Raw genomic sequence first — 24040 nt, forward strand, 5'->3', positions numbered from 1 at the left:
ATGCTGTGATTGGCTGCGGAGCGGCGCCGGTGAAGTGGCCCGTTCGTGCCGCCACAGCCAACCAGCGCCGGGACTCGGCTTTCGCGGCCCAGGTTTTTCCGGCCTTTTCTTCTCTTGAGCGCGCTCTTCCTTCCTTCTTTACCATCCCCGTTCAGAATGTTAAAGTCCTCTGTTGCTAAGGTGTGTGTGTGTGTGTTAACACTCGAGCGCGTGTGCGTGCGTACGTGCGTGTGCGATGCGCGGTGCGCGGAGTCGTGCGTGCGAACAGATCCGGCGGATCCACGACGTACTAACATGATCTCCAGTCCCTTCTCTCACGCGGCACCATCCCCCTCGTCGGCCAGCGGTCCGCGTCGGCCGTCGCGCAGGCCGACATCTTCAAGCCGCTGAAGTACGGTGGCAAGTACACTGTCACGCTGATTCCCGGTAGGCGAGTTTGCGGATCATCCGGATGTGTTGTGGTTACTGATCTGCTGATCCAGGCGATGGTATTGGCGCGGAGGTGTCGAACTCGGTTAAGGAGATCTTCAAGGCGGACAACGTTCCCATTGAGTGGGAACAGGTCGACGTGACCGGTGTCGGCTCGTCCGAGGAGGCGTTCCACGAGAGCGTATTGTCGCTCAAGCGGAACAAGATTGGTCTGAAGGGTATCCTGTTTACACCCGTTGAGCGCGGTGGCCACTCGTCGTTTAACGTCGCGCTGCGTCAGGAACTGGACATCTACGCATCACTCGTGCTCATCAAGAACGTTCCGGGCGTGCCTACCCGCCACGACGGCATCGACATGTGCCTGATTCGCGAGAATACCGAGGGCGAGTACTCTGGTCTCGAGCACCAGTCCGTGCCCGGCGTTGTTGAGTCGCTCAAGATCGTGAGCAAGTACAAGTCAGAGCGGATTTCACGCTTTGCTTTCGAGTTTGCACTGAAGAACAACCGCAAGAAAGTGACAGTTGTGCACAAGGCCAACATCATGAAGCTCGCGGATGGTCTGTTCCGCCGCACCGTGCAGGAAATGGGCGCGGAGTATCCGACCATCACAACGAACGACATGATTGTTGACAACGCGTCTATGCAGGCAGTTGTGCACCCGCAGCAGTTTGACGTGCTCGTGCTCCCGAACTTGTATGGCTCTATTTTGTCCAACATCGGTGCCGCGCTGGTTGGCGGTCCCGGTCTGATTCCCGGATGCAATATTGGTCGCGAGGTCGCCGTGTTCGAGCCGGGATGCCGTCACGTCGGTTTGGACATCAAGGGTCGCAACCAGGCCAACCCAACTGCACTGCTACTTTCGGCGACCATGCTGCTGCGTCATCTCGGCCTTGACACGCACGCGGATCGCATCTCCAAGAGCATTTACGCGGTGCTGGCAGAGGGCAAAGTCCGGACGCCGGATTTGAAGGGCACTTCTACCACATCGGAGTTCACCAAGGCTGTGTTGGACCATATGGACGCTTATTAAATGGGGAGAATTCTCCCGATGCACTGACATTGCCACAGGCTGGCTGCATGCACGCGGGTTTGTTTTTGCTTAGATTTTGTTTTGTTGTGTTGTGTTGAACTTGTTAGTCGGCCGGTATGCGACGCGAAGTTAGGTAGACTAACTAATGGCTGAGATAAATGCATTTAATTGTCAAGTTAGAACTTAGGCCGGCGCTTGCGGCCGGTGAATTGTGAGTCGAGCGCTACGAGGCGGCCTCGTTTGCGCATGAGCTCTTTTTTGCGCTGGATGTAGTCCTTCGTCGACTCTGCCTTGTTGCTCTTCTTGTGTCTTGTACTGGCAGAGCGGTCCACGGCCACGCCATCGAGGTTGAGGTCGCCGGCCTGCGTGTTGCCGGCAGTGAGAATGAGATAATACTTCTTATTCTTCTTGGACTGCTCGTCGTCTACGACGAGGCCGCCTGAGAAACCGGCTTGCTTTGCGGCCGCGAGAATGGCGTCGGTTTGCCGTTGGTCACGGGGATAGAACTGGCAAGCGACCTTGCCGCCGCGGCGGAGAGCGGCGTAGAGGGTATTGAAAAAGCGGCCAAGGCGACGTGCGGGGTCAGCGGTAGTGGAGTCCGCATTGCAGAGCCACTGTATCGCTGATATCGAAATTGCGGCATCGAAAGAGCCAGCACGGAAGGGTACCCCGGTGCCCATATCAGCGAGAAACAAGTCGCCCGCAAGAGCGTCCTCGCCCTCCGGATCGCGATCTAACGCGACAGCAAGCATCGATGGTGAAATGTCCATGCCAACCCATACGTGTCCTCCTTCCTGCGAGAGTATCTGCCCGGACAGTCCGGAGCCGCAGCCGACGTCGAGGATGAATTGGTGGTCTGGTAACGCGAGCAGTTCGAGTGCGCGGAGGGTCATTTGCGCTTGGATGTGCTGGATGCGCGACGAGGAGGTGTATTTCCGCGCTTCGATGTCGGAGTAGAAGACCTCTGGCGGTGCGGTGGTTTCTGGCCGTGACATTGTGGCAGTATGCTTTTGCGTACAGGTTGAGTGATTGAGGAAGATGCAAATTTGGCGACGGAGGTGTTGGGAGCAGCCCCTGAGTTATCAGCGGCGGGTCTTGTGACATGCCACGCGGCGTTGCGTTTGTGCAGGGGCAGCAGTCCCGCGCCACGGTGGCGGTGCGGCGTTTCCGGGCGGAAAAGCGCGTTCGCCAACTTAAAGCAGCCCGAATCCGCTCTTCTTTCCCACGACTCATTCGCACACTTTTCAGCATGTCGACGGCATCCTCCCTTACAGATGAGGACTATACCGCCGGTGCGCGTGCTGATATTGAGAAGCGCGCAGCGGCACTGGAAAAGGTGCCCTCCGGAGCCGCCGCAGGCAGCATGGGCGACGAGGATGCTGCCCTCGCGGGCAATGATTACCTCGTTTCGTTTGATGGTGACGATGACCCTGATTGCCCTTTAAACTGGTCGTTCACGCGCAAGTGCTTCACAACCTTTCTGTATGCGGCGTGCACTTTCGGCCCGCAGTTCTCGTCGTCGGTGTATGGACCAACAGTGGACGAGATTTCTGAAAAGTACAATGTCGGACAGGAGGTTGCTACCTTAGGCGTCTCGCTCTTCATTCTGGGGTATATAATCTTTTAGCTCTGCGTGTGAATGATCACTAACGTACACAGTGTTGGCTTCGGCCCCATGCTCTTCGCGCCGGTGTCAGAAGCCTTCGGTCGCAAAATCGGCTGTCTGGTACCCTTCTTCATATCTGGCCTCTTCGCCATCGGCGCCGCCACCGCCTCCAACATAGAAACTGTTATCATCATGCGCTTCTTCCAAGGGTTATTTGGCGGTGCTCCAGTGTCAAACTCTGGCGGCGTGCTCGGCGATATATGGCGGCCGGCTGCGCGGGCGACGGCTCTTGTGTTTTACGCGTTCGTGGTCGGCGGATCGACCACTACTTCCCCTATTGTCGGTGCTGCTCTGGATACTACGGGCCCAGATGGCTGGAGATGGTCGCAATATCTCTGCGGCATATATGCGTTCGTGGTGTCCATTGCCGCGGGCATCTTCGTCAAAGAGACCTACCACCCTGTCATCCTCGCGCAGAAAGCCAAACGTCTCCGTCTGACAACCCGCAACTGGGCATACCACGCTCAGCATGACGAGTGGGAATTTACGTTCGAAGAAATTCTCACAAAGCACTTACGCCGGCCATTCGCGATGCTCGGCACGCCTATTGTGATTTGCATGTGCACATACGCCGCTTTCGCATTTGGTATTCTGTATTTTGGTACTATTGCAATGCCTATTGCATTTGAAGACCTGCGTGGCTGGTCGCCGCTTCTTGCGCGGTTGCCAGGTATTGGTCTCTTCCTCGGCATCGTGTTTGGCGGATGCTCCATCATCTACGCCGGAAGACGATACACCGCCGCGGTGGTCGCAAACGGCGGAAAGGCTGTACCCGAGGAGCGTCTTATTGTCATGCGCTACACCACGTTCTGCATGCCAGTCGGTCTGTTCATTTTTGGCTGGACCGCAGACGCAAAGTATCCATGGATCGCCCCAGTCATCGGCATTACCATCATGTCCATTGGATTCTTCACGGTCTTCCAGGGCTGCTTGAACTACCTGGTCGACTCATTCTCAACCTATGCCGCGTCCGCTATCGCCACAACTACATTCACGCGTTCATGCTTCGCGGCCGCATTTCCCCTCTTCGGACGCATTATGTTCAACAACCTCACTGTGCCGTGGGGCGCGTCCCTCCTCGGCTTCGTGTCGCTGGGTATGGTGCCAATTCCCTTCCTATTCTACAAGTACGGCCCTTACATCCGCAGCAAAAACCCGTACAGCATGCATATGTCATAATATAGAAGCACTTTTTCCGCATCACGTAGACGTCCGATGTTATCCCGTGTTCTTCCGTGCGGCTGTGCACGCGATTAATTCTTCCGGTGGCGACTTCGGAGGGTGCGGCGCAGGAAAGACGTCGCGCCGCACGCTTCCGGGCTCCGACATCCGTCGTTTAATAGTCATCTTCGCCCTCCTGATTCTGTTCCTTATTCCGTCCCAAGTTACCAGGCACATCCACAATGAAAATGCTCGACCTCGAAATGGTCAACTCGCGACTGCGCGAGCTGCCTCCCGTCTGGCGCAGGCCCGTCGACGACACCGCACACGTCGTATCCTCCTCCGCAGCGTCTACAATCTACCTCCCCGACTACCCAATCCACACCACCTTTGACTCCACCGCTTCGACCCCTCCACTGGATGAGATCCGCGAGGAAATTGACCCGATCGAAGAAATCGCCGCGTTCACACCGCAACCGACCACCACCGACGCGGAAAAGTACGTTGTCACATTCGACGGTGTCGACGACCCATCAAATCCGCTGAACTGGCCGTTCTACAGACGCGCATACATCACACTGATATACGCGCTGTGTACTTTTGGGCCGCAGGTGTCGAGTTCCATATACGGCGCTGTCGCGACTGATGTCGCGAAGGAATATGATGTGCCGTTATTGGTCTCCATGCTCGGTGTCACGGTGTTCATGCTCGGCATCGGTCTTGGACCGCTCTTCTTTGCGCCGGTATCTGAACTCTACGGTCGCAAAAAAGGCGTATTATACCCTCTTGCAGTGTCCGGCATCTTCTCTGTCGCGTGCGCCGTCTCACGCACATTTCCAAGCATCATGATAACCCGCTTCTTCGAAGGTTTTTTCGGCGGCGCTCCCGTCGCCAACTCTGGTGGCGTATTAGGCGATATCTGGCGCCCCCGCACGCGTGCGATTGCTCTTGTGGCGTACGGTCTCGTGGTCACAGGAGGACCTGCTGTGGCGCCACTCATCGGCGCGGCGTTTTCAACACTCGGGCAGAGCACGGGATGGCGATGGACGCAGTACTTCTCCGCCATATACATGCTCACGATGTTTACCATCGGGATGATCACTGTTCCCGAAACTTATGCGCCGCTACTCCTCGTCGCAAAAGCAAGATCCGTCCGTGCCGAGTCTGGGAACACGAAACACCACGCCCGTCTCGAGGAACTCGAGCTCTCCTTCTCCAAAATCGTGACAAAGCATCTGACCCGGCCCCTCCGCCTACTGTGTACACCCATCGTCCTGCTGATCTCCGTCTACGGCGCGTTCGTCTTCGGCGTGCTATACATCTCCGTCACGGCCGTCCCCGTCGCGTTTGCTGACGTGCGCAGTTGGCCTAGGGTGATCGCGGCATTACCGTCACTCGGCGTGTTTTGCGGGTGTCTACTCGGCGCGATTGGCAATGTCTCCGTATCTGTGCACTATGGCCGCGTAATGGAAAGAAACGGTGGGCGACTAGTGCCGGAGGAACGTTTGCATGCGATGAAAATCGGGTCGTTGCTGATGCCGGTTGGATTATTCCTCTTCGGATGGACAGCCTCGCCGCAATGTTTCTGGCTTGCACCAGTGGCAGGCCTCGCATTACTGGCAGCTGGCTTCACAACAATTTTCCAAGGCTGTCTAAACTACCTCATCGACGCGTTTCCCCGCCACGCCGCATCCGTTGTCGCAGCGACTACCTTCCTGCGCTCCGTCGCGGCGGCGGGGTTTCCGATTGTCGGAAGAGTTATGTTTACAGAGCTGGGCGTGCCATGGGGCGCGAGCATAATCGCTTTTGTTGCAGTCGTGATGGTGCCGATTCCGTTTGCATTTTATCGCTACGGCGCGAAGATTCGGGAAAAGGTTACGATCCCGATTTATTAGAGGTACTGTATAGGTCATTATTGCATATCATAGAGGCAAATAGAAACAAAATGGGAATCATTATCTATCAAAAGAGGATCGCCGCCGCGGCCATCGAAGCGACGCTCAGCGCGATCATCGGCACGCGAATATGTGCGCCGGCGGAGAATTTGTTCACCGTGCCCAAAAAGTTGCAGGTCACGTTATCCTTCCCCAGCAGTGGCAACACGGCGCCGTTGGTCGAGATATTGGCGTCTAACCGTCCATACGCCTCGTATAGGCCTTTTCCAGGGATCGGGCATTGGAAGCCTAGCGTTGAAGGACAGCTTTGCATCACGTTGTGGCATTCATAGCTGCATGGTAGTAACTCTGTGTACTCATCCGGCTGTAATTTCGAATTCAGGTACATATCATTCCGTGAGGAATTCACAGTCCGTAACTTTGCCCCATCGACTGCCGTGTTCTCATACCCACCATCATTAATCCCACGATACGATACCGCGGAACCTTGCACATCCTCCTCGTAACACCGTGGGATGAGTGTTAAACATAACCACCGCTTATACGCGGCTTCGCAATCATCGCAGGTGCGCAGAATAGTGTACCGTTTGTCAGTGAGGTAGCATGGGAACGTCATCATTGACAGTTGGAAGTTCTTGTAGTATTGCTTCGCAATTGAGTCGTACCAGCTGCTCAGTTTCGTGGTAGATGTGAAAGACGAATTCGACGGCGCAGCGTACGCGACTTCGGAGCATGTGCCGAGGTTATACACGATGCGACACGTTGAACTGGATTTGGTGGTAACGGAGATGGGACTTTCGTGCAACGTGAGTAAATCATTCACATTCTCGGAGATAATGTAAGCGAGGTATGTCGTCGATGAGTTTAATGTCGAAAAAAAAGTCGTCTGTCGAGTGCCATTTCCCCACATCTTGTCTGTATTCTTCTCAACAGCATTGCTACTCGTCGCGACGTGTGCGCCGTTCTTGACGGCACAATGTGACTTCGACAGCCCCACCAACGAGGTATCATCCGCAGCATACACATAAAACTTGTACGCGGTCGCATTTGTCGACGAAATCGGTTCGGATAGGAATAGAGCGGAGGAATTATCCGTGTCGAGGACGTATGCGCCAGTGCTGTTCGTGTAAGGCGTGTAACTCTCCACTTTGCCGAGGTTCAGTACGTACAACTCCACACGCCACGAACCCGAGTATTTCGATGTGTCGAGTGTAGGCGCGATAACGTGGATAAACAGCGTCTTGGAGAACTGACCTGTGATGTTGACCACACCGTCCACAAAGCCGACCGTCTCATCCGCGGTATCCCGAGTCGAGCCAACGCTGAGAGATAGTTGTAAATCTGCAATAATATCCACATCGGACACGCTCACCCCAGCAATGATGTCAGGCTGCCAACATACAGCACCGAAAATTAAAATATCCTCATCGTCACTAGCACTATACGTAGCAAGAATCGAGCCGTTGCTGTAAACATCGATACTAAACTCAGTCACTCCCGTAGTCGTCGCACGACTTTCTATATCTCCATTCCCCATCACCTCTGTCGCAACTGGGGAATCCCATACTGGCGCATGGAGCACAATTTCCTCGCCGATAAAGTCATCGTATACGAATGCTGCCTCATCTGCTGCGGCTGCAACCAAGACGGTGTGCTCAGAACCGCTGGTGGTGAAAAGGAGGCCCAGAAGGGTGAAGAGGAGTACTGCGAGCAGACGGACCAATGTGGCCATGGGCAGGGTGTACCCGACACGCGCGTGGGGCGGTGGTTGATAATGTGGTGGTGGTGGTGGTTGTGATGAGAAGGAAGAACGTACGCAAGTCGTTGAAGCCGAAGTCGCGAACCGCCTCAATAATCGCCTAGACTTCACTGATATGAGTGCGCATGAGATGCACAAATTAAATGTGAATTCACTTGTGCAGCAATATTCGTAGTGTGCTGTGTATTTGTATTGGTCACTAGCAATCGATTACAGCAGTTCTCTGCGGAACTTGGGTGACACAGCACATAACTTCTCACGAGGCACGGCGGTAAGACAAGTTCCCAAGCCAGTTATGTGAGAGGCAACAAGGACACGCTATCTTATTTACAGCAGGTATGCACAAGTGGGCAGGACATTGACATGTAATTAATCGATGCGACATAAGGAGAATGTGGACGAATGAAAGGCACTGGAGAGATGGCGAATTTCGATTATATACACTACGCCCCCACGACCTCCTCAAAGATCGCACTACAGGGCACCTTCGCCTTCAGTCTCGCACATAGCAAAAACGCACCGCTCATTTTGCGATGCAAACTATAGGTCTCTTCCGGCGGGGGCGTAAGCCGTTCTCGAATCATCAACGGAATCTGCTCGCGCACGCGGTCAGTCACTGTCTGGTGAGAAAAGTCGTATAGTTCTTCTTCGCCCTTGCAGAACGGCTCGGCAAGGGTGAGAATGCTCTCAATATGTGCGTTCAGCATCGCGGGGGATTCGAGACCGGTTAGATAGCCTAGACGTTTTGAGTACTCCTCGCACCCATCGCGATCTCCGCGCACTGCAGCCTTGAGCACGCCGACGTAATTTGCGACAAAGTCTGCCGGATACTCCCTCGACGCCCCAAAATCGAGCAACTCAATCTTTCGCGTCGCTTCATTATACAGAAAGTTTGTCCAATTCGGGTCGGTCTGCATATAATGGAACTCTGCAACCTCGCGTAGACACAGCTTCAAAATCTGCGTCGCGATCCAGTCTTTCGTGGCTTGCGGGAGAGTTTCGATTTTTGTCACGCCGACGCCGTACATGCGCTGCATTGTGAGTACGTGCGGACCGCTGGCTTCGACGATGGCGGACGGAACGTCGAAAACTGGGTCGTCTTTGAGAAGAGCCTTGAACTTGTTCAAGCACTCCGCCTCGCGCACGTAGTCACATTCCCACGCAAGCTCAGTGCGCGCGTTGGCGATGGTTTTGTCGAGATACAATCCTGGGGGCAGTAATCGTGACGCAGTCAACAGCACCGCTAGGTTGTTTAGATCCGAAGAAATTGAGGACGCGACACCAGGGTATTGCACCTTCACCGCGACGTCGGCGCCGGTGGAAGCTAGAGTGGCGACGTGTACTTGGCCGATGGATGCGGCGGCAATGGGCATGTAGTCGAATGTAGCAAAGAAGGAATTCCAATTTGGGCCGAGGTCTTGCGACAGCACACGCTCGAGCTGGCGTCGCGGCATGTAGTCTGCGCGGTCTTGCACGCGTGTGAGAACGCGCTGGATGTCGGGGGGCAGAAGAGAGGAATCTAAGAGTTTAGCAAGCAAAAATTATTAGGGATCATGAATATACCTTGGAAGCTCAGCATCTGGCCAAACTTCAACGCAGCACCGCGCATGCGCGAAAGCTTTCCCACAAGCATCTCGAGGTTAGCGGGGTTCATGATCAACGACCCTTCCTTCGCCTCGCCATCGCCCAACCGCCGCACGCCCTCGCGCAGCGCGCCGATGCCCATACCGGTGACAATGCTGCCGTAGTGAAACATGCGTCCAATGCGCGTCGATGGAACAGGCGACTCTGTCATCCGCGGTGTGGCGAGCTTGTGTGACGTCGTCTCTGGAACATCGTCGGAAGGAGGTGACGCGCGGGTGGAGTACGCACGTGGTATTCCTGGTTTTACAATGGGTGAGGAGGATGCAATGAGCGAGCCGGCGACGTGGGATGGTCGTGCTAGGCGTGCTCGGAAGGAGGTCGTGAGCGAGGATGTGCGGTAGAAGAGATCTGCCTTCGCACAATAGAGCGTCCGCACGTGGGCAGCAGACTGGCAGACCGCCGCGGAGAGACGGATCAGGTCGGCCGCTGTTGGGGCCATTGTGTATGGCGACGGAGTAGGTGCGGGTGGTGAAGAATGCTGGCGGAGTGGTGCGGAGCGGGGCTTGTGGTCGACTAAATTCTCGCCGGTTTTGTTTACTGGGCCTGTACGCACTTATTTCTCCGCCAACATTGCCCACAAGCAAAATGGATCCGCAGAATCCCGCAACAGACGAGCAGTGGTCACAGGATCTTACGATGTTCGTCGAAGAATACCCTCACGACGACGCCGACCCGCGCTGGCCACTCAGTGACCATCTTCCGGCACACCCCGGTCTCGCACGCCGCCACGTCTCGCACGCCGCGAACCCGCACGCGACCACCCATACGCGTGCTACAAACACTTGTGTGGTTCGCGCGCACAGATTATACAGCGACCAGCGCGATCCCTCGAGCACCCCGGCGTATCTCGACGTGTACCCGGAGTACCCGCTCAGCGCGTATATCGACGAATTGCAGTTCTATACTATTGTGGGCGAGGTCAACGCACGGCTTGACAATGCTTGCTATCCTCTCACGTGGGGCAATATCGCGAGTGCAGTGTTGGGGTTCTTCACTGGCTGGATCAGCGAGTGGGTCTACGAGCCTCCTCATGCGCGGCAGTTACGACAACTCGATCGGGACTTGGAGCAGTTTGGCGTTGGTTCAGGAGGACGACTGCGAGCCGTTCCCCTACGGGAGAGTGCGTATTTGTCGCTGGACTTTGAGGTCGAGCTGCCGCATGCGGAAGATCGCGAAGCCTGAAGCGTAGCTCCGGCGTTAGCGGAAGAGCGTATCCCGGCGATAGCGGCGATAGATGGTCTGGACCGTCGTCGGTAGCAAATTCCGACTTGCTCACCTTCTTCACCATCACCATTTCCCCGATTTATACCCTCTGCTCTGACCGAGCGATGCCTCGACCTCGGATGCACGTGCCAAACGCCGCCGACTTCACCGGCGATGCCTTCGACGACGCCTCCACCGTCCTTGACACCCCCGATGACACCCCCGATGACTCTCCGGTGCACCCGCCCTCCCCTCCGGAACTCGCGCTGGGAATGTCCTTCTCCCGGCGCTCCGAACTCAAGGACTTGCTCTCTGCCGTCTCCATCCGCGACGACTGGGAGTTCGCCTGCATCAAGTCCAACTCCATGCGCTACACTGTCCGCTGCAAGCAGCACGGCTGCGCCTGGTACCTGCATTCCTCTCGTTCTCGTGCGCCGAACATCGCCGCTGCTACGACGCACCCCTTCGTCATCACCGTCTACCGCCCGAATCACACCTGCTTCTCCCACCGTCCTTCCAACGCTATCGCCTCTTCCACGTGGATTGCCCGCCGCGTCGTCGTGCTCATTCTCGCCAACCCCGCGACCCCGCCAAAGGACATTATCGCGCACATCCAGACTCAATACCACACTACCATCTCCTACAAGCAAGCCTGGCGCGCACGAGAGGTGGCACTACACCTCATTAACTCTCGCCCCAAATGCGCACACCTCTGCGACCTGTCCGACCGCTTCTGCCGTCTCCTCGGCTGCACCGACCCCGCGTCACATGCCGTAATCGAGCTTAAGGACGAGCTCGGCCGGGGAGCATTGCTACCGGATCCGAGGCAGTGCAATTTCCGACGCATGTTCTGGACATACGGCGGCGCGCTCAACGGACTTCTGCACTGTCGCCCTGTGATCTCGCTGGGCCGCTTTATCTGGTCTGCATCCATCAAAGCCGTCATGCTTGTTGCGACCGCGCGCGACGCCGAAGACGAGCAGCTCCCCCTTGCTTTTGGCATCGTCAAGATCGAAGACGAGCCTACCTGGATCTGGTTCCTCGACTCCCTCCGCCGTGCCATAGTCGCGTACATTTGCAAGCACAACTCTGATTGGTCCTGCCACCGCGTCTGCGACTACGTCCGTAGCCTCACCTTCGTTTCCGACCACCGCTTCGGCGTCCAAGCTGCCGTTAAACTCGTTTTCCCTGACAGCGCCGCCAAGCACGCGCTCTGCCTACGCTTTCTCTACTGGGCAATCGAGAAGGAGCTCGGTCCGTCCATCGCCGACTCCGTCATCCTCGCTGCTAAAGCCTCCACCAGAGCAGAATTCGAGACCGTGCTCGACCACAGTTTGTCCCCGCATCAGCGTGACTGGCTGCTGTACCGCTGGCCGGCGGCGTTGTGGGCGGAATCACAGTTCTCCGGCACCCGCTACGGCATCCTCGACGCGAACGTCATGCGCGTGCTCGCGGACTGGCGCTTCCTTGGCCACCGCGCGGTCATCGGCGAGACGAAGCTTCCCTCCCCGTCCACAGATTTTATAAAGTGCTCCGTGATACCATACACTGCAGACGGACGCATAGCGGCGACTGGCGTCAGTGCACCGAGCCCACCCGAGGAAAGCGCACATGCTGAATTGTTCCCAAACTTATGCGAATTGCGCACGCCCGACTTAAACATGCCTTGCTGCGAACTCGCAACGCTCATCACAAACGGCCTTGCGGATTTATTCGAGTGCCGTCGTCGCATGGCGCTCAAGATGTACTCGGAAGGACAACCGGTGTCAAACTTTGCGCGCCGGCGCGCAGATGACGCGTTGCGGTCAGTCAAGAACAAAGTGCTCCGTGTGGAGCAGGCACTCATGAGTAGCAATACCTCCTCTTCCTGGCACGTGCGATTTGGCGAGATTCCCCCGCCAGACGCCGCGATGCCTCTATACCTCCCCGACGAAGGTACCTTCTTCTCCGACTTGCACACCGGCTTATCGCCCATCGCCATGGTCGGCCCTGCCAAGGGCGATCCTTTCCAGGACACAGTCGGCACTGGCTATGGGCTCGACCAAATGATCTCGCTCGCCGCGTCCACCACAACGGCAGCCGAGTACGTAATCGACCTCGACATGCGGTACTGTTCCTGCATGAGCTGGTCGCGAACTGGGATACCGTGCGAGCACGCGATGGCGCTGCGGCGGAAGCAGCGCGAAGACGCGACGAAAGAGATGGTTAAAGAAGAGGCGATGTACGAGGCTGGGTATTCAAGTCTCGCGTACTTGAAAACGTACGAAGTGTCGATTCATCGCGTGGTGATATGATGGGATGTGGTGTATAGGAGCTTGCTGGTTAATTTCTTTGTTTTGATATTATATAATCCCAACCGAACCGTGTATGTACAATACCATTGTGTAACCAAACCACACCATATGCAATCATTTTACCGCTGCGCTAAGGAATCGCCAGACAATATCATCACTAAGATCCGCCGACCCTGTGCCTACGCTGTTTGGCTTGGCCACAACCTTGCGTAACCGCTTCGTCAACAGCGCGTCAGACAGCACTTCCGCTCCAATGGCCACCGGCGCCTGCGCCTTGCGCGCGAAGATGTTATTCTCCGCGACGAACTTTGTAATAAGTGCTGCCGCCGTTGTTGCGGCCTCTGCGCGGAGTTGATCGTGGATGTCAAGCGCCGCGACTAATATCTGCTGCGTGCTCGCCGCGCTGACGTTATCCGTCGGTGGACTCTTCAACAGGTTCGTCATCTTTGCAAATTTAGTCATAAGCTGCTTTTCAGTTGGCGAGACAAGTGATAGAATGCTGTCGATAAATTTTACCGCAAACACCGTCGCCGGCGGAAGATACCTCGCCGCCGCCGGCGCGGTAAGAAACGACGACGCGATAGACTGCAAATGCTTATTCCGCGTCGTTGCACCCGTAATCCACATTTGCGCAACTGCGTTCGCCGTGCTCACGGCTTTTACAGCATCAACCTTCTCGTCGCGCAGCAAGGCAAGCCACGCATAAACGGCGCGCCCGACGATATCGAACTGCGCCTCAGCAACGGCGATGAGATACCACACGCTCCGTATCGCGTCGTTGGATAAATAACTATTCTCCATCGCGGGAACAAAAACATTCTCAAAGGTAGCGGCTGAATACGCTCTCCACACCGCGGCGTCGTCTTCATCCACCGCCGCGTTACGCCCAGCGGCGCGCAGGCGGAGAACGATCCGTTTAACTAGTAACTCAAGCGCAAACCCATGCGCAGCATGCGGCGACCATCCCGCCAACGATGTCGAATATGTCGTGAACTCAGCTATCCGCTCGACGGCCTCCGCGCTGCGCAAGCGTGAACTCCACAGAATTTCCCGCGCCGTCTCCCGGTCCAACTCACCGCGAATGTAGAAATGCTCAAATACAGCAAGTAAATCGCGCTCGTCCCGGCAAGTCCGGAGTTCATCAGCCGCTGTTACGGCCCATTTGCGCGAGGGCAGGTGTTGCTTCTCTGAGTCGGCGAGCATGGACGGCGAAGGGATCGCGGAGTCCATTATCCCGCCCAGCACGGAAACGACGCTCGCGTAGTGAACATGTACGGGGGATTTGGATTCATCGACGATACGGCGTGGTCGTGACAACGACGGAACTGGTGCATGTGCGAGGTAATCGTGGAAGGTGCGCGAGAGATCGTTGGCAGTGGTGGTGGCGGCGGTGATAGTTCTTGGTAACCGCGTTGCGGAGGAGCTCTTTTCGCGCACGACTTGGGCAACAACAGATGTCCGTAGCGACGATAGACGGCTTAACGTCCGCCACGGCGAGCGAAGGAGGGAGTTGGGGGGATCCATGGTAGGTGGTGGTTTGCGTGATGGCGGAGATGGTTTAGGGCGTTCACTGCAACTACTATGTAATCCGAAACTGGGCACACGTGATTCGCACTCGTCGACAAACAATTCTAAGTTCATCATCTTTATTGAATCCCCTCGCCTACAGAAAAGTAAGTGCTAGAACCCCCACGCAATATAACTACATCCGCTACAACGAAGCCTGAACGGCGGCAAGTTCGGACGCGGTGTCCTTCTTAGCCACACCAGCATCCAGATGAATCGAAGTTGCAGGAATAAGGCCGAGTTGAGCATCAGTCCACATATTCTTGACCGGCGTGGCATCTTTGACGCCGACACCAGCCAGTCCGCCAACGGCAGCCCAGTCCTGGACGCGCTTGCAGCCAAGCTCGTTCCAAACGACCTCCAGCGCGGCAACAAGCTTGTCAGCAAGCTCAGGGCCGTGGCCAGGAGTGGGAGTCACGCGAAGGCGTTCTTCACCAACAGGGACAGTGGGGTAATTGATGGACTGCACATAGATGTCGAAGCGGTCGAGAAGCATATCAGAGGCCTGCTTGGCGAGCTCGGCGTCACCAACGAGGACGGGAACGATGTGAGAAGGATTAGGGACCACAGGGATGCCCAGATCAGCGAGCTTGGATTTCACATAACGAGTGTTAACCTGCTGAGCGACGCGGTCCTGCAGTGTCTTCTTCTGGTACTGGATGGCTGTGCGGGCGCCGGCCATGATGGCCGGGGGAAGGGAGGTGGTGAAGATGAATCCGGGAGCAAGAGAGCGGATCATGTCAACAAAGAAAGAAGAGCCAGCGATGTAACCGCCAACAGCGCCGTAAGCCTTGCCGAGAGTGCCAGTGATGATGTCAACGCGAGACATGACGGTGCCGTCGGGACGGCCCTCAGAATGAGCCTCAAAGTCAAGATGCTCGGCGACACCGGCACCATTGGGACCATACATGCCGACAGCGTGGACTTCATCGAGGAACGTGATGGCACCATACTTGTCGGCAAGGTCGCAGATCTTCTCAATGGGAGCGATGGAGCCGCACATGGAGTAAACAGACTCGAAGGCAATGATTTTAGGGGTATCAAGAGGGAGGGACTTGAGCTTGGCCTCGAGATCGGCCATGTCGTTGTGCTTGAAAACTATCTTGCGCGTGCCGGAGTGACGGATACCCTGAATCATGGAGGCATGGTTAAGCTGATCGGACAGGATAACACAGTTGGGCAACTTGGAACCGAGAGTAGAGAGCGTGGCATCGTTGGCGACGTAGCAGGAAGAGAAAACGAGAGCAGCGTCCTTGGAATGGAGAGTAGCGAGCTCAGCTTCGAGTTCGAGCGCATGCTTGTTGTGGCCGGCGATGTTGCGAGTACCACCAGCGCCGGCACCGTATTTATCCATGGTGTCATGCATGGTCTTGAGCATATCCTTGTTCTTAGACATACCGAGGTAGTCGTTGGAGCACCAGACAGTAACACGCTCCATCTCGTCGTGCATATGAGCCTTGGGAAACTCATTGGCGAGACGGTTGATGTTGTTAAAGTAGCGGTAAGACTTATCCTTGTGCTTCTTGTGGAGCTCGTTCTCGTAGAAAGCCTCGTAGTTGAAGAGTGCGGGATCGCGGTCGATCTTCGCAACCTTTGCAGGAGCAGCAGCGACCTTTGCGGCAGACTTCTCAGTGCCAGATGCAGCCTGAACAGCCTGCATCACGGCCAGACCATGCTTGCAGATTCCTGGCGCCGGTGTTAGTGCAGAAATAAGGAGTCTAGCACGAGTCAAACAACCTACCCTTGGAGGTGTCAAAAACGCCGACCTTGGCGTGGACACTCTCGAGGGAAGTCTCGTTGGCAGCCGCAGGAGTAGAATGCTCGAAGGCGGTCGGCTTGGTGGAGGAGGCGTAACCGCGAGCCTGCTGAACAGCACCCATGGCGGCACCCATAACCGGACACTGGCGCGCGACTGTCTGGAGGGAGGGGCCCCCGTTGGAGCCATGCGCGGCGAGAGCGCGGAGCTTGGCCGGGGAGGTCTTGCCGAGGAAGGGGCAAAGGGCACGAGACTGGCGAGCAAGGAACTCCATTGCACTTGACTGAGTGTGTGGTGTTGAGGAAAGACGATACGGAAGAGTTGGCGAGCCGAGGAACGGTGGAGTTTTGTATTTTCGGCGGCGTTGAGGGCCCGTGGCGGTGTGTGGCTGGAACGTGGCGGGTGCGCCAAATAGCGACGCGGCGATTGGACAGCTATGTGGCAGTGCGGTCTCGACCCGCGTTATCAAGCGGCTGTAGTGTGGCTGGGACTACGCTAACCACATTAGGCGCGGCCGCCCGAGGAACATCAGACCAGCCTTTTTATGCTTACGCTTTCCGTCCGCGAAGCCCGCAGCCGTTCGAGGATTCAGGTCCTCGCTGGCAACTCATCATCGTCGAGTCTAGCGGTCTGCGCAGTGTGCGATCGCGCGAGAGGACTTGTAGTCGGCGGTCTGCTCCGCCGTATGCAGAATCGTAGATCGTATCACCGCGTTGCTGCTGCCCTTCCTCCGCGACTCCGCCGCGCGCATTACCGCGTCGGAACCGCCGAATCAAAGCTCCCTAGAGACATCGCGCCACCGCTTTTCAATCCGCGCACTACATGACGGGCCAGGCTTCGCGCGGTTCTTACTCGCCGTTTCACGCGTCTTCCTGGACGCGAACTGTAGCGGAAAATAAGAACTGTCAGACTGGCTCTTCCGCCGAAGGTGCCGACACGTCGACACCGTCTTCTCGTCACGACATCCGAGAAACAGGACTCTCGTCTTCACCTCGCTTCCGCTCATTCACTCGTCTAAGTCCCATCTCGCTCTCGATCTCCGCCCGACACTAATCTGATCGTGCAGGTAAGTCGTTCGCTGTTCTCATCGTCGCCCATCGTCTACTTTCAAACCCCGGCCTGATTCAATGGTACAACTGTCCGCCATTCCTTGTCACGCTGGATCCGCGTTTGCTGCTCGTTCTTTCATATCAGAGCATGCTCTGTGCGCTCATTTGTCTCGTTTCTTCTTCCGCTCCGCTGTCATTTGGTAAGCGCTAGAACTACACTTCCGTTATGTTTGCAACTCCACCTCGAGATCTTTGCTGCTATGAAATCCACTTAACCACTCGGCCTCTTGTCGGCTCTTCCTTGATCATCATTGTGCTACTCTACTACAAACAAGGAAGAAAACTGCTGGCTTTTTGCTGGAGTAGCAGGGTCACAGGTGTCTGCGCATCTACAGTAGCTACTACTGCAGTACTTTGCCCATGTCAAGATTTCCACCGCCATTCAACTCGGGGTCTTCAATATTCCCACCAGCTCACATCGCAAGCAATGTTTGAACCTCTCATAACCCATACCTTTGACTGGTGGCACCAGAGGATTCTTAATTTGTGGACTATTCTGCGTCAGTCCCATCCTATCTCAGCAGCACACTTCCATTCTTAATCCTCTCACCGTCAGTCCAAGACACACATGGCAATTCCCGCTTCTTGTTTTTCCTTGAGGACTCCATGCTCACAAACTACCAGAACAGATAACTACTGCCCTGATTCAGCAGCAACATCTACTCCGCCTCTTAACTCTCTCCTGATGGTGGCCATGAACAAAATTGCAGTTGAATTTGCCACTCCACAGAAACTGCTTCTGCAAAGAAATCCGGAGATATCTGAAATCTTGAAAATAGATTCATTTTGTAGTCATGCAAATTAGCGACAAACTCTCTTGCATCTGCTTCTTCGAAGTTCACGGAGTTCGCTCATGCACTGTATCACACCAATGATCCATCAGATGACAAAGATTAATGCCATGTCGTTGCCAAGCAGTTACACCAATCCTGCTTACAGTCTCCGTACCTCTTCTATTGCAGGGAAGGGATATTCTGGAAACATGATAATATCAACAGTACACCTGCCAGACTGACGATTTCACGATACCATGACTGACAAAGAAGCAATTATATTTTGGCAATTTGATCGCAATAAGTTGGAGGCAATGATAAACAAGTGGATTGTCCATTAGCTCAACCCGTACAACTGAGATGCCAAAAGTATTAAGAGGCATGATTGCGGCAGCGTGGTGTGCATAAATCACACTCACTTGTTATTGGGAGGTGTTCCTGGCTACTTCACTAGCAATAATTTTGGTGAATACACCACCACTCTTCAACTCTCTCATCAGTCTTGCAGCCTCCTTGGATCATAGTGGTATCTAAGCAATATAACACTACTAGTAAGTGACATACGTTAATTTGCCTGGTATGACAGACAGAACAGAATAAGAGGGCATGCTGTTTTGCAGACAACGGCATATTAAGCCGATGAGCCCGTCAGTGATGCATGTCACAAGCTAACCAATACAGAACAATTGCTTAATAATTCAGGCAACTATTCACTGCTCAGCTTGGCGAAGCAGTTCTTGAACATGCAAATCAGCTTCAAACTATATGGTCAGGGACATGAATTGTGAGAAATGATATTACTTAATGCGGCTCATGCCCACGAGAACACCGCCGTTGAGTCCGAGGAAGCGTCCAGAAAACTTTGGTTGTAGAAAATTCGTAGGGCGAGGGTATGTGGTCATGACATGCACCTCCTGTGGCGATGGACATGCGGCTCAGACCGAGCACTCTCGGCATGTGCCAACTCAGTCTCCGGGCCGAGCCTATTGACGCACCAGGTGGGGCCTCTGAAGTCACTAGTTCAGTTTCGGGATTTCGACTATCTTAGTAGTAAGAAATGGGCCCCCAATGTTAGGGTACCTATATGGCTGTGACCCTTGGGATTTGGACTCGTCGCATTGAGCCTCAATTTTAGAGAGTTGCTGGTACAACCTGCCCACTCTAGCAAACCCTAACCGTTAGAATCTGCGCCATTGGGACTACAGTGCCTCTCGAGAGTCACAAATATCGCCTGTGTCCCATTTTTGTGACGTGGCCCGGCCTCTGTTCTGGCTGCGATAGAAACCATATAGAATGGAACAGATTGGATTTCGTACTCGAGAGCTTTTTGGGTGTCATGCTGATCCGCACTTCTCATGATTGACGATCAAGTGCCCGTCGCTAGCTTGATATTGCTGCGCAAGAAACTTCGGACGAGGCATCAATTCCTTGGCATTGCATGAGATTTCTGCGCTATGTATGAGATCGCTTCGCGATCCTGCATTCCTCTCCTCGAAGCCTGCCCATGGAGAATAGGAAAGGAGTAATATAGCATTCAACCTCATCATGGGATCACGGTGGACCCTGTTGGTTTCAGCGCACTGGATTGGCGCGATGACTGGGCAGATCTTCACCCGTCACCCCTGAAGATTTTAAACCCTATGTTGCCCCGGTATTTCCTGAATACCGACTCGTGGTCCCTGACGGTGTGGGCTACGCACAGCTGAGTCCTCGCGTCGCAACACTCGCAAGATTATAGCTTAGAAGGAAAACCTGGTAAAAACAGTCGACTATCTATACACTCGAGTCAGCCTCTGCACAATGCTTCACCTATCTGTTGGTCCAGAGAACGTCATCTGTGATGTGCACCTTGATACTGCAATTGTTGATATCACCAGCAAGAGTGAGAGCCTCGACAGTACTTTGAGATGAAATTATGCCCACGACCAAAATGTCGAGGATGAGGATAGTAGATATGAATGCCACAACACGGGCAGGCTAATTATCGTGATAGCAGCGAATGAGCATGAGATCAATCTCGGTCAGACACATGTATGAACGGAAGGTTGCTCAAAATTTACCTTGCTAACGCCAACGACCATAACCTGACCGCAACGCTTGGCGGGGAAGCAAGTAGTCACGAAGGACGACTGACGCCCTGTACACTCCAGAATGACGGAAGGGCGCATCGTACTCTGTCAAGCCAGACAGCTTGCAGATCTCGGCAGCGTTTCCTAATGGGTTGTTGGTCAGGCCAACAGGATATGTGCTTGCACATGGAACAAACTACTTTGCAAGCTCCAGATACTGAAGGGCCGATATATGAGATAACGAGTAGTACCTCCAGACGCGGGATAGACCTAGAGGGTAGTCAGACCAATAACGCCTGCTCAGGAGATCAAGAAACCTTTTTATGAAGGAGATATGTGCCAGTCCTACCGCCTGCAGAACCACAGACGGCGACCCAACGAACGGGGCTTGAGAGTGAGTTGTTGTGTCAGGCAATTTATAAGGGCATGTTCCCTTACTATATCGAATTTAGGATATCATGATATTGATATCATATTATCAATACTAGCTTACAGCCTGTTTATTTTCAGTTTTATAAGTGAACAGTACAAAAAAATTTAATTAATATTGTGTTGATGACTCTACAGCCCATGACATTGTTGTGTTGGTTACGGTTTGTATTTGCAGCGACAGACAGAGGGTTTGGTACTAATTATCGTAATATTTTTCACAATGTTCTGGGCAGATCAGAACATTAATTCTATCATATCCGGGCTGCTATCATGATATTACGGGGCTACTGTGGGTTTCAGAGGTGAACATACTTGCGGTGAGTATTATGATATTGCCACAAAATATCATATGTGAGAGTGCTCAAAATATTTGACTGAGTCGACCTTCTATTGTACTGGAGTACTATCTTAGGGGTAAACTCCAGAAAACTTGATGTCCGTACAGAAGGAGATTGTAGCCACCACTGCGGCAGTTGGAGCATTGGAGCATCGGAGCATGAAATCTGAGACTAAATCGCAACGCGGTCACCTGACAAGGTTACGTTTAGATGCATAGTCGATAGACAACGACGCTCGCCGATTTCAAAGTTCACAACGCCGTCACCCAGAGCTACAATTGCCAGATTCCCCGTGATCTAGAATGCAGTCGGCCCTGGGGGGAGTTCTCCGATGCGTCCCCTCTTCCGAAAAGTGAATTTCGGAGCCGCATATACCAGTGCGTAGCGTCAACGTGAACACGCGCACCTCGCCCTCCCCAGGCGCGAAATCGAAGGTCACCTACAACTTGATCTAATGATCGACTGTGAAACGAAGACATGCATTTGGCAGCAGCAAAGACAGATAGAGCTCAAGCGACGTGGAAGCAGCGATGGCCACGACTGAAAGGGAATTCGTTACGGACTGGAAGCGAGAAGCTGTTGCGAGAGGCTGGGCGACGAGCCTGTCGGTGCCGACTGGGCCTGTTTATTTAACCGGATCCTATAACATTGTGTCGGATCAAGCCGCATCCAGGGGGAGGAAGTTTCCAATCTATATTTTGGGGTAGCTAGGCTGTTCGCACCAAATTCGGAAGTTTATGCGCGAGCGGGCCGCACGTGTGCGCGGACCCCAACTCAATCGTCCCGGAGCTATAACAGAGTCGACAGCGGACTTCGACATAACTCGTCGCTCTGCTGTACTATTGCACTTCACCAACCATGTCTGCCATTTCCGTTCCGAAGATTAGGCTTGCGTCGGGCTTCGTAAGTGATCGCTGCGAACTAGTGTTGGCTAGCATTGACCGCCTCCAAGGATATGCCACAGGTCGGCTTCGGCCTCTGGAAGGTTCCCCGCGACACCGCCGCCGACACCGTATACAATGTACGTGTTTTCTACGTTATTGAAACTAGGAATAATTGTTGACAGACTCATGTAGGCTATCAAGCTCGGCTACCGTTTGTTTGACGGTGCATACGACTATCAGAATGAGAAGGAGGCCGGCGAGGGTATCCGACGCGCCATTGCCGACGGTCTCGTCACCCGCGAGGAAATCTTCATCACTACGAAGCTTTGGAACAACTACCACAGAAGGGAGCATGTCCTCGAGATGGCAAAGAAGCAGAACGAGTCCTGGGGCTTGGGATATATCGATCTCTACCTCATGCACTTTCCCGTTGCACAGAAGTATATAGATCCGTCTGTGCTCGAGTTCCCTGCTTGGTGGGTTGATGCCGAGAGATCCGCCGTTGCCCTCGACAAGGTCCCAATTTCCGAGACCTGGAAGGCCATGGAGGAAGTTGTTGACTTAGGAATCGCCAGGTCCATTGGTGTGTCCAACTTCCAGGCGCAGCTTTTGTACGACGTTCAGAGCTACGCGCGCTACCCTATATCTGCGCTGCAGATTGAACACCATCCCTACCTCGTTCAACCACAGTTGATTCTAATGGCTAAGGAAAACGGAATTGCCATCACCGCGTACTCGTCGTTCGGACCTCAGTCTTTCCTCGAGCTTCCTGAGGACTTTTCCAGCAAGGCGAAGGCTATCGGACCACTGTTTGAAAGTGATGTTGTGAAGAGTCTTGCTGAGAAGTACTCTAAGACGCCGGCGCAAGTGCTTCTCCGTTGGGCTACGCAACGCGGAATCGCGGTTATTCCCAAGTCGAATTCGAAGGAGCGTCTTCTCCAGAACCTCGATGTAACCTCGTTTGACCTCGAGGATGCTGAAATTGCATGCATTTCTGCTCTTGACTGCGACCTCCGATTCAATGACCCCGGACACTACCTCGTGACCTCGCCTCTAAGAATCTTTGCCTAAGCATAGTAAGTATACTCGCCGAGATGCGCTGAAACTGAATGAAAATGTTGTAGTATAGGCAATAATCTAGTTTGATTGAGTAACTATCTAACAATCATCTCTTAAGACTGTCACATGTGGTCTTGAGATCGGTCTCTAGTTAACTTGGTTGGGTTCGCTAAGTGTACTAGGTGACTAGTCTATTGCATTCGTATTCAACGTCTAATTTGGTACGTGGGTTATTCTTAGCATACACCCAGCTGAACAAATGCCGAGATGAGTGATTCCTATCCGTCATCTGCCAATAGCCTATGTTACACGGCAAAGCGGGGACGCAAGACGTCTAGTCTCCACCGCAGCAGCCACGAAGGTACCGCTGTAGTAGCCTCATAAATCTGCGCGAGTACACTCGCAGATATGGACCCTCAACCTATTTTCCATGGCTCCGTCTGTCCAGGAACTCTCTGCGGTCAAGCTGACTCCCAACGCCAACGAGATTGAGAACTACGCTCTTCACGTCTGCCACTATCTGATCGCGGATATTTGAGAGCAGTTCAAAGCCGATCATCCTGGAATATGCTCGGTCAAAAACTGTAGACTTAGGTCTAACACTTCTCCAGTAGAGCCATGGGCATGGCCACGATGGGCGTCTCGCTTTGGCAGTACATGATGAAACCCTCGGCAAATGACTCGTCGCACTTCAGCCTGGACTGATTCGTTCTGTCCAGTGGCTACATGTGCTTGTTTCAGGATACTCTCACCAATTTATTGGCTACAAGCATATGACTCTCATGTAGTTCAAGAGTACCACTCATTGGAAGACAAGCCCTTCTCTCCGGTCACCCCAATATTGGGCATCCCGATAACGAAGTCATCTCTGGACCGTTCGGCCAGAATATCACCAATGCAGTCAGTCTGGCTACGGCTAGCAAGCAGCTCGGTGCTGCATATAATTTGCAATGGCTGCCAAATCGCGAACAAT

General features: G+C 54.2%; 10 protein-coding genes across 10 annotated transcripts; 5 read left to right on the forward strand and 5 right to left on the reverse strand.

Moving 5' to 3' along the window:
• Window positions 1-54: 54 nt before the first annotated feature.
• On the forward strand, window positions 55-1641 carry V1518DRAFT_416470 (uncharacterized protein). The gene is made up of 3 exons (XM_066904061.1): window positions 55-180; window positions 306-426; window positions 483-1641. Exons 1-3 carry the CDS (start codon window positions 157-159, stop codon window positions 1457-1459), a joined length of 1122 nt encoding a protein of 373 aa, XP_066760003.1. The 5' UTR covers window positions 55-156; the 3' UTR covers window positions 1460-1641.
• V1518DRAFT_416471 (S-adenosyl-L-methionine-dependent methyltransferase) lies at window positions 1548-2494 on the reverse strand. Its single transcript, XM_066904062.1, has one exon. The coding sequence runs from the start codon at window positions 2452-2454 to the stop codon at window positions 1636-1638; it is 819 nt and encodes a 272-aa protein (XP_066760004.1). The 5' UTR covers window positions 2455-2494; the 3' UTR covers window positions 1548-1635.
• A 99-nt stretch (window positions 2495-2593) lies between these two features.
• V1518DRAFT_433185 (major facilitator superfamily domain-containing protein) lies at window positions 2594-4336 on the forward strand. The gene is made up of 2 exons (XM_066906225.1): window positions 2594-3070; window positions 3119-4336. Exons 1-2 carry the CDS (start codon window positions 2709-2711, stop codon window positions 4302-4304), a joined length of 1548 nt encoding a protein of 515 aa, XP_066760005.1. The 5' UTR covers window positions 2594-2708; the 3' UTR covers window positions 4305-4336.
• Window positions 4337-4490: 154 nt separating this feature from the next.
• On the forward strand, window positions 4491-6252 carry V1518DRAFT_416475 (major facilitator superfamily domain-containing protein). Its single transcript, XM_066904063.1, has one exon. It carries the CDS (start codon window positions 4529-4531, stop codon window positions 6179-6181), a length of 1653 nt encoding a protein of 550 aa, XP_066760006.1. The 5' UTR covers window positions 4491-4528; the 3' UTR covers window positions 6182-6252.
• V1518DRAFT_416477 (stretch-activated Ca2+-permeable channel component-domain-containing protein) lies at window positions 6124-8170 on the reverse strand. The gene has a single exon (XM_066904064.1). The coding sequence runs from the start codon at window positions 7911-7913 to the stop codon at window positions 6249-6251; it is 1665 nt and encodes a 554-aa protein (XP_066760007.1). The 5' UTR covers window positions 7914-8170; the 3' UTR covers window positions 6124-6248.
• On the reverse strand, window positions 8171-10154 carry V1518DRAFT_416478 (ABC1 family-domain-containing protein). The gene is made up of 2 exons (XM_066904065.1): window positions 9504-10154; window positions 8171-9459 (listed from the first exon to the last, which is right to left on the reverse strand). The coding sequence occupies exons 1-2, from the start codon at window positions 10021-10023 to the stop codon at window positions 8384-8386; spliced, it is 1596 nt and encodes a 531-aa protein (XP_066760008.1). The 5' UTR covers window positions 10024-10154; the 3' UTR covers window positions 8171-8383.
• A 66-nt stretch (window positions 10155-10220) lies between these two features.
• On the forward strand, window positions 10221-10766 carry V1518DRAFT_373269 (uncharacterized protein; the record flags this gene model as incomplete). Its single annotated transcript, XM_066901428.1, has 1 exon — window positions 10221-10766. One exon carries the CDS (start codon window positions 10221-10223, stop codon window positions 10764-10766), a length of 546 nt encoding a protein of 181 aa, XP_066760009.1.
• Window positions 10767-13195: 2429 nt separating this feature from the next.
• On the reverse strand, window positions 13196-14605 carry V1518DRAFT_373220 (uncharacterized protein; the record flags this gene model as incomplete). The annotated part of the gene is made up of 1 exon (XM_066901423.1): window positions 13196-14605. One exon carries the CDS (start codon window positions 14603-14605, stop codon window positions 13196-13198), a length of 1410 nt encoding a protein of 469 aa, XP_066760010.1.
• A 105-nt stretch (window positions 14606-14710) lies between these two features.
• Window positions 14711-16710, reverse strand: V1518DRAFT_416483 (pyridoxal phosphate-dependent transferase). The gene is made up of 2 exons (XM_066904066.1): window positions 16389-16710; window positions 14711-16333 (listed from the first exon to the last, which is right to left on the reverse strand). Exons 1-2 carry the CDS (start codon window positions 16675-16677, stop codon window positions 14793-14795), a joined length of 1830 nt encoding a protein of 609 aa, XP_066760011.1. The 5' UTR covers window positions 16678-16710; the 3' UTR covers window positions 14711-14792.
• Window positions 16711-21915: 5205 nt separating this feature from the next.
• Window positions 21916-23162, forward strand: V1518DRAFT_416493 (NADP-dependent oxidoreductase domain-containing protein). Its single transcript, XM_066904067.1, has 3 exons — window positions 21916-22027; window positions 22077-22145; window positions 22201-23162. The coding sequence occupies exons 1-3, from the start codon at window positions 21983-21985 to the stop codon at window positions 23077-23079; spliced, it is 993 nt and encodes a 330-aa protein (XP_066760012.1). The 5' UTR covers window positions 21916-21982; the 3' UTR covers window positions 23080-23162.
• Window positions 23163-24040: the final 878 nt, after the last annotated feature.

Source organism: Limtongia smithiae, assembly GCF_038497785.1.
Source record: "Limtongia smithiae strain NRRL Y-17922 unplaced genomic scaffold V1518scaffold_5, whole genome shotgun sequence".
In the NCBI taxonomy this organism is placed as follows: Eukaryota; Fungi; Ascomycota; class Lipomycetes; order Lipomycetales; family Lipomycetaceae; genus Limtongia; species Limtongia smithiae.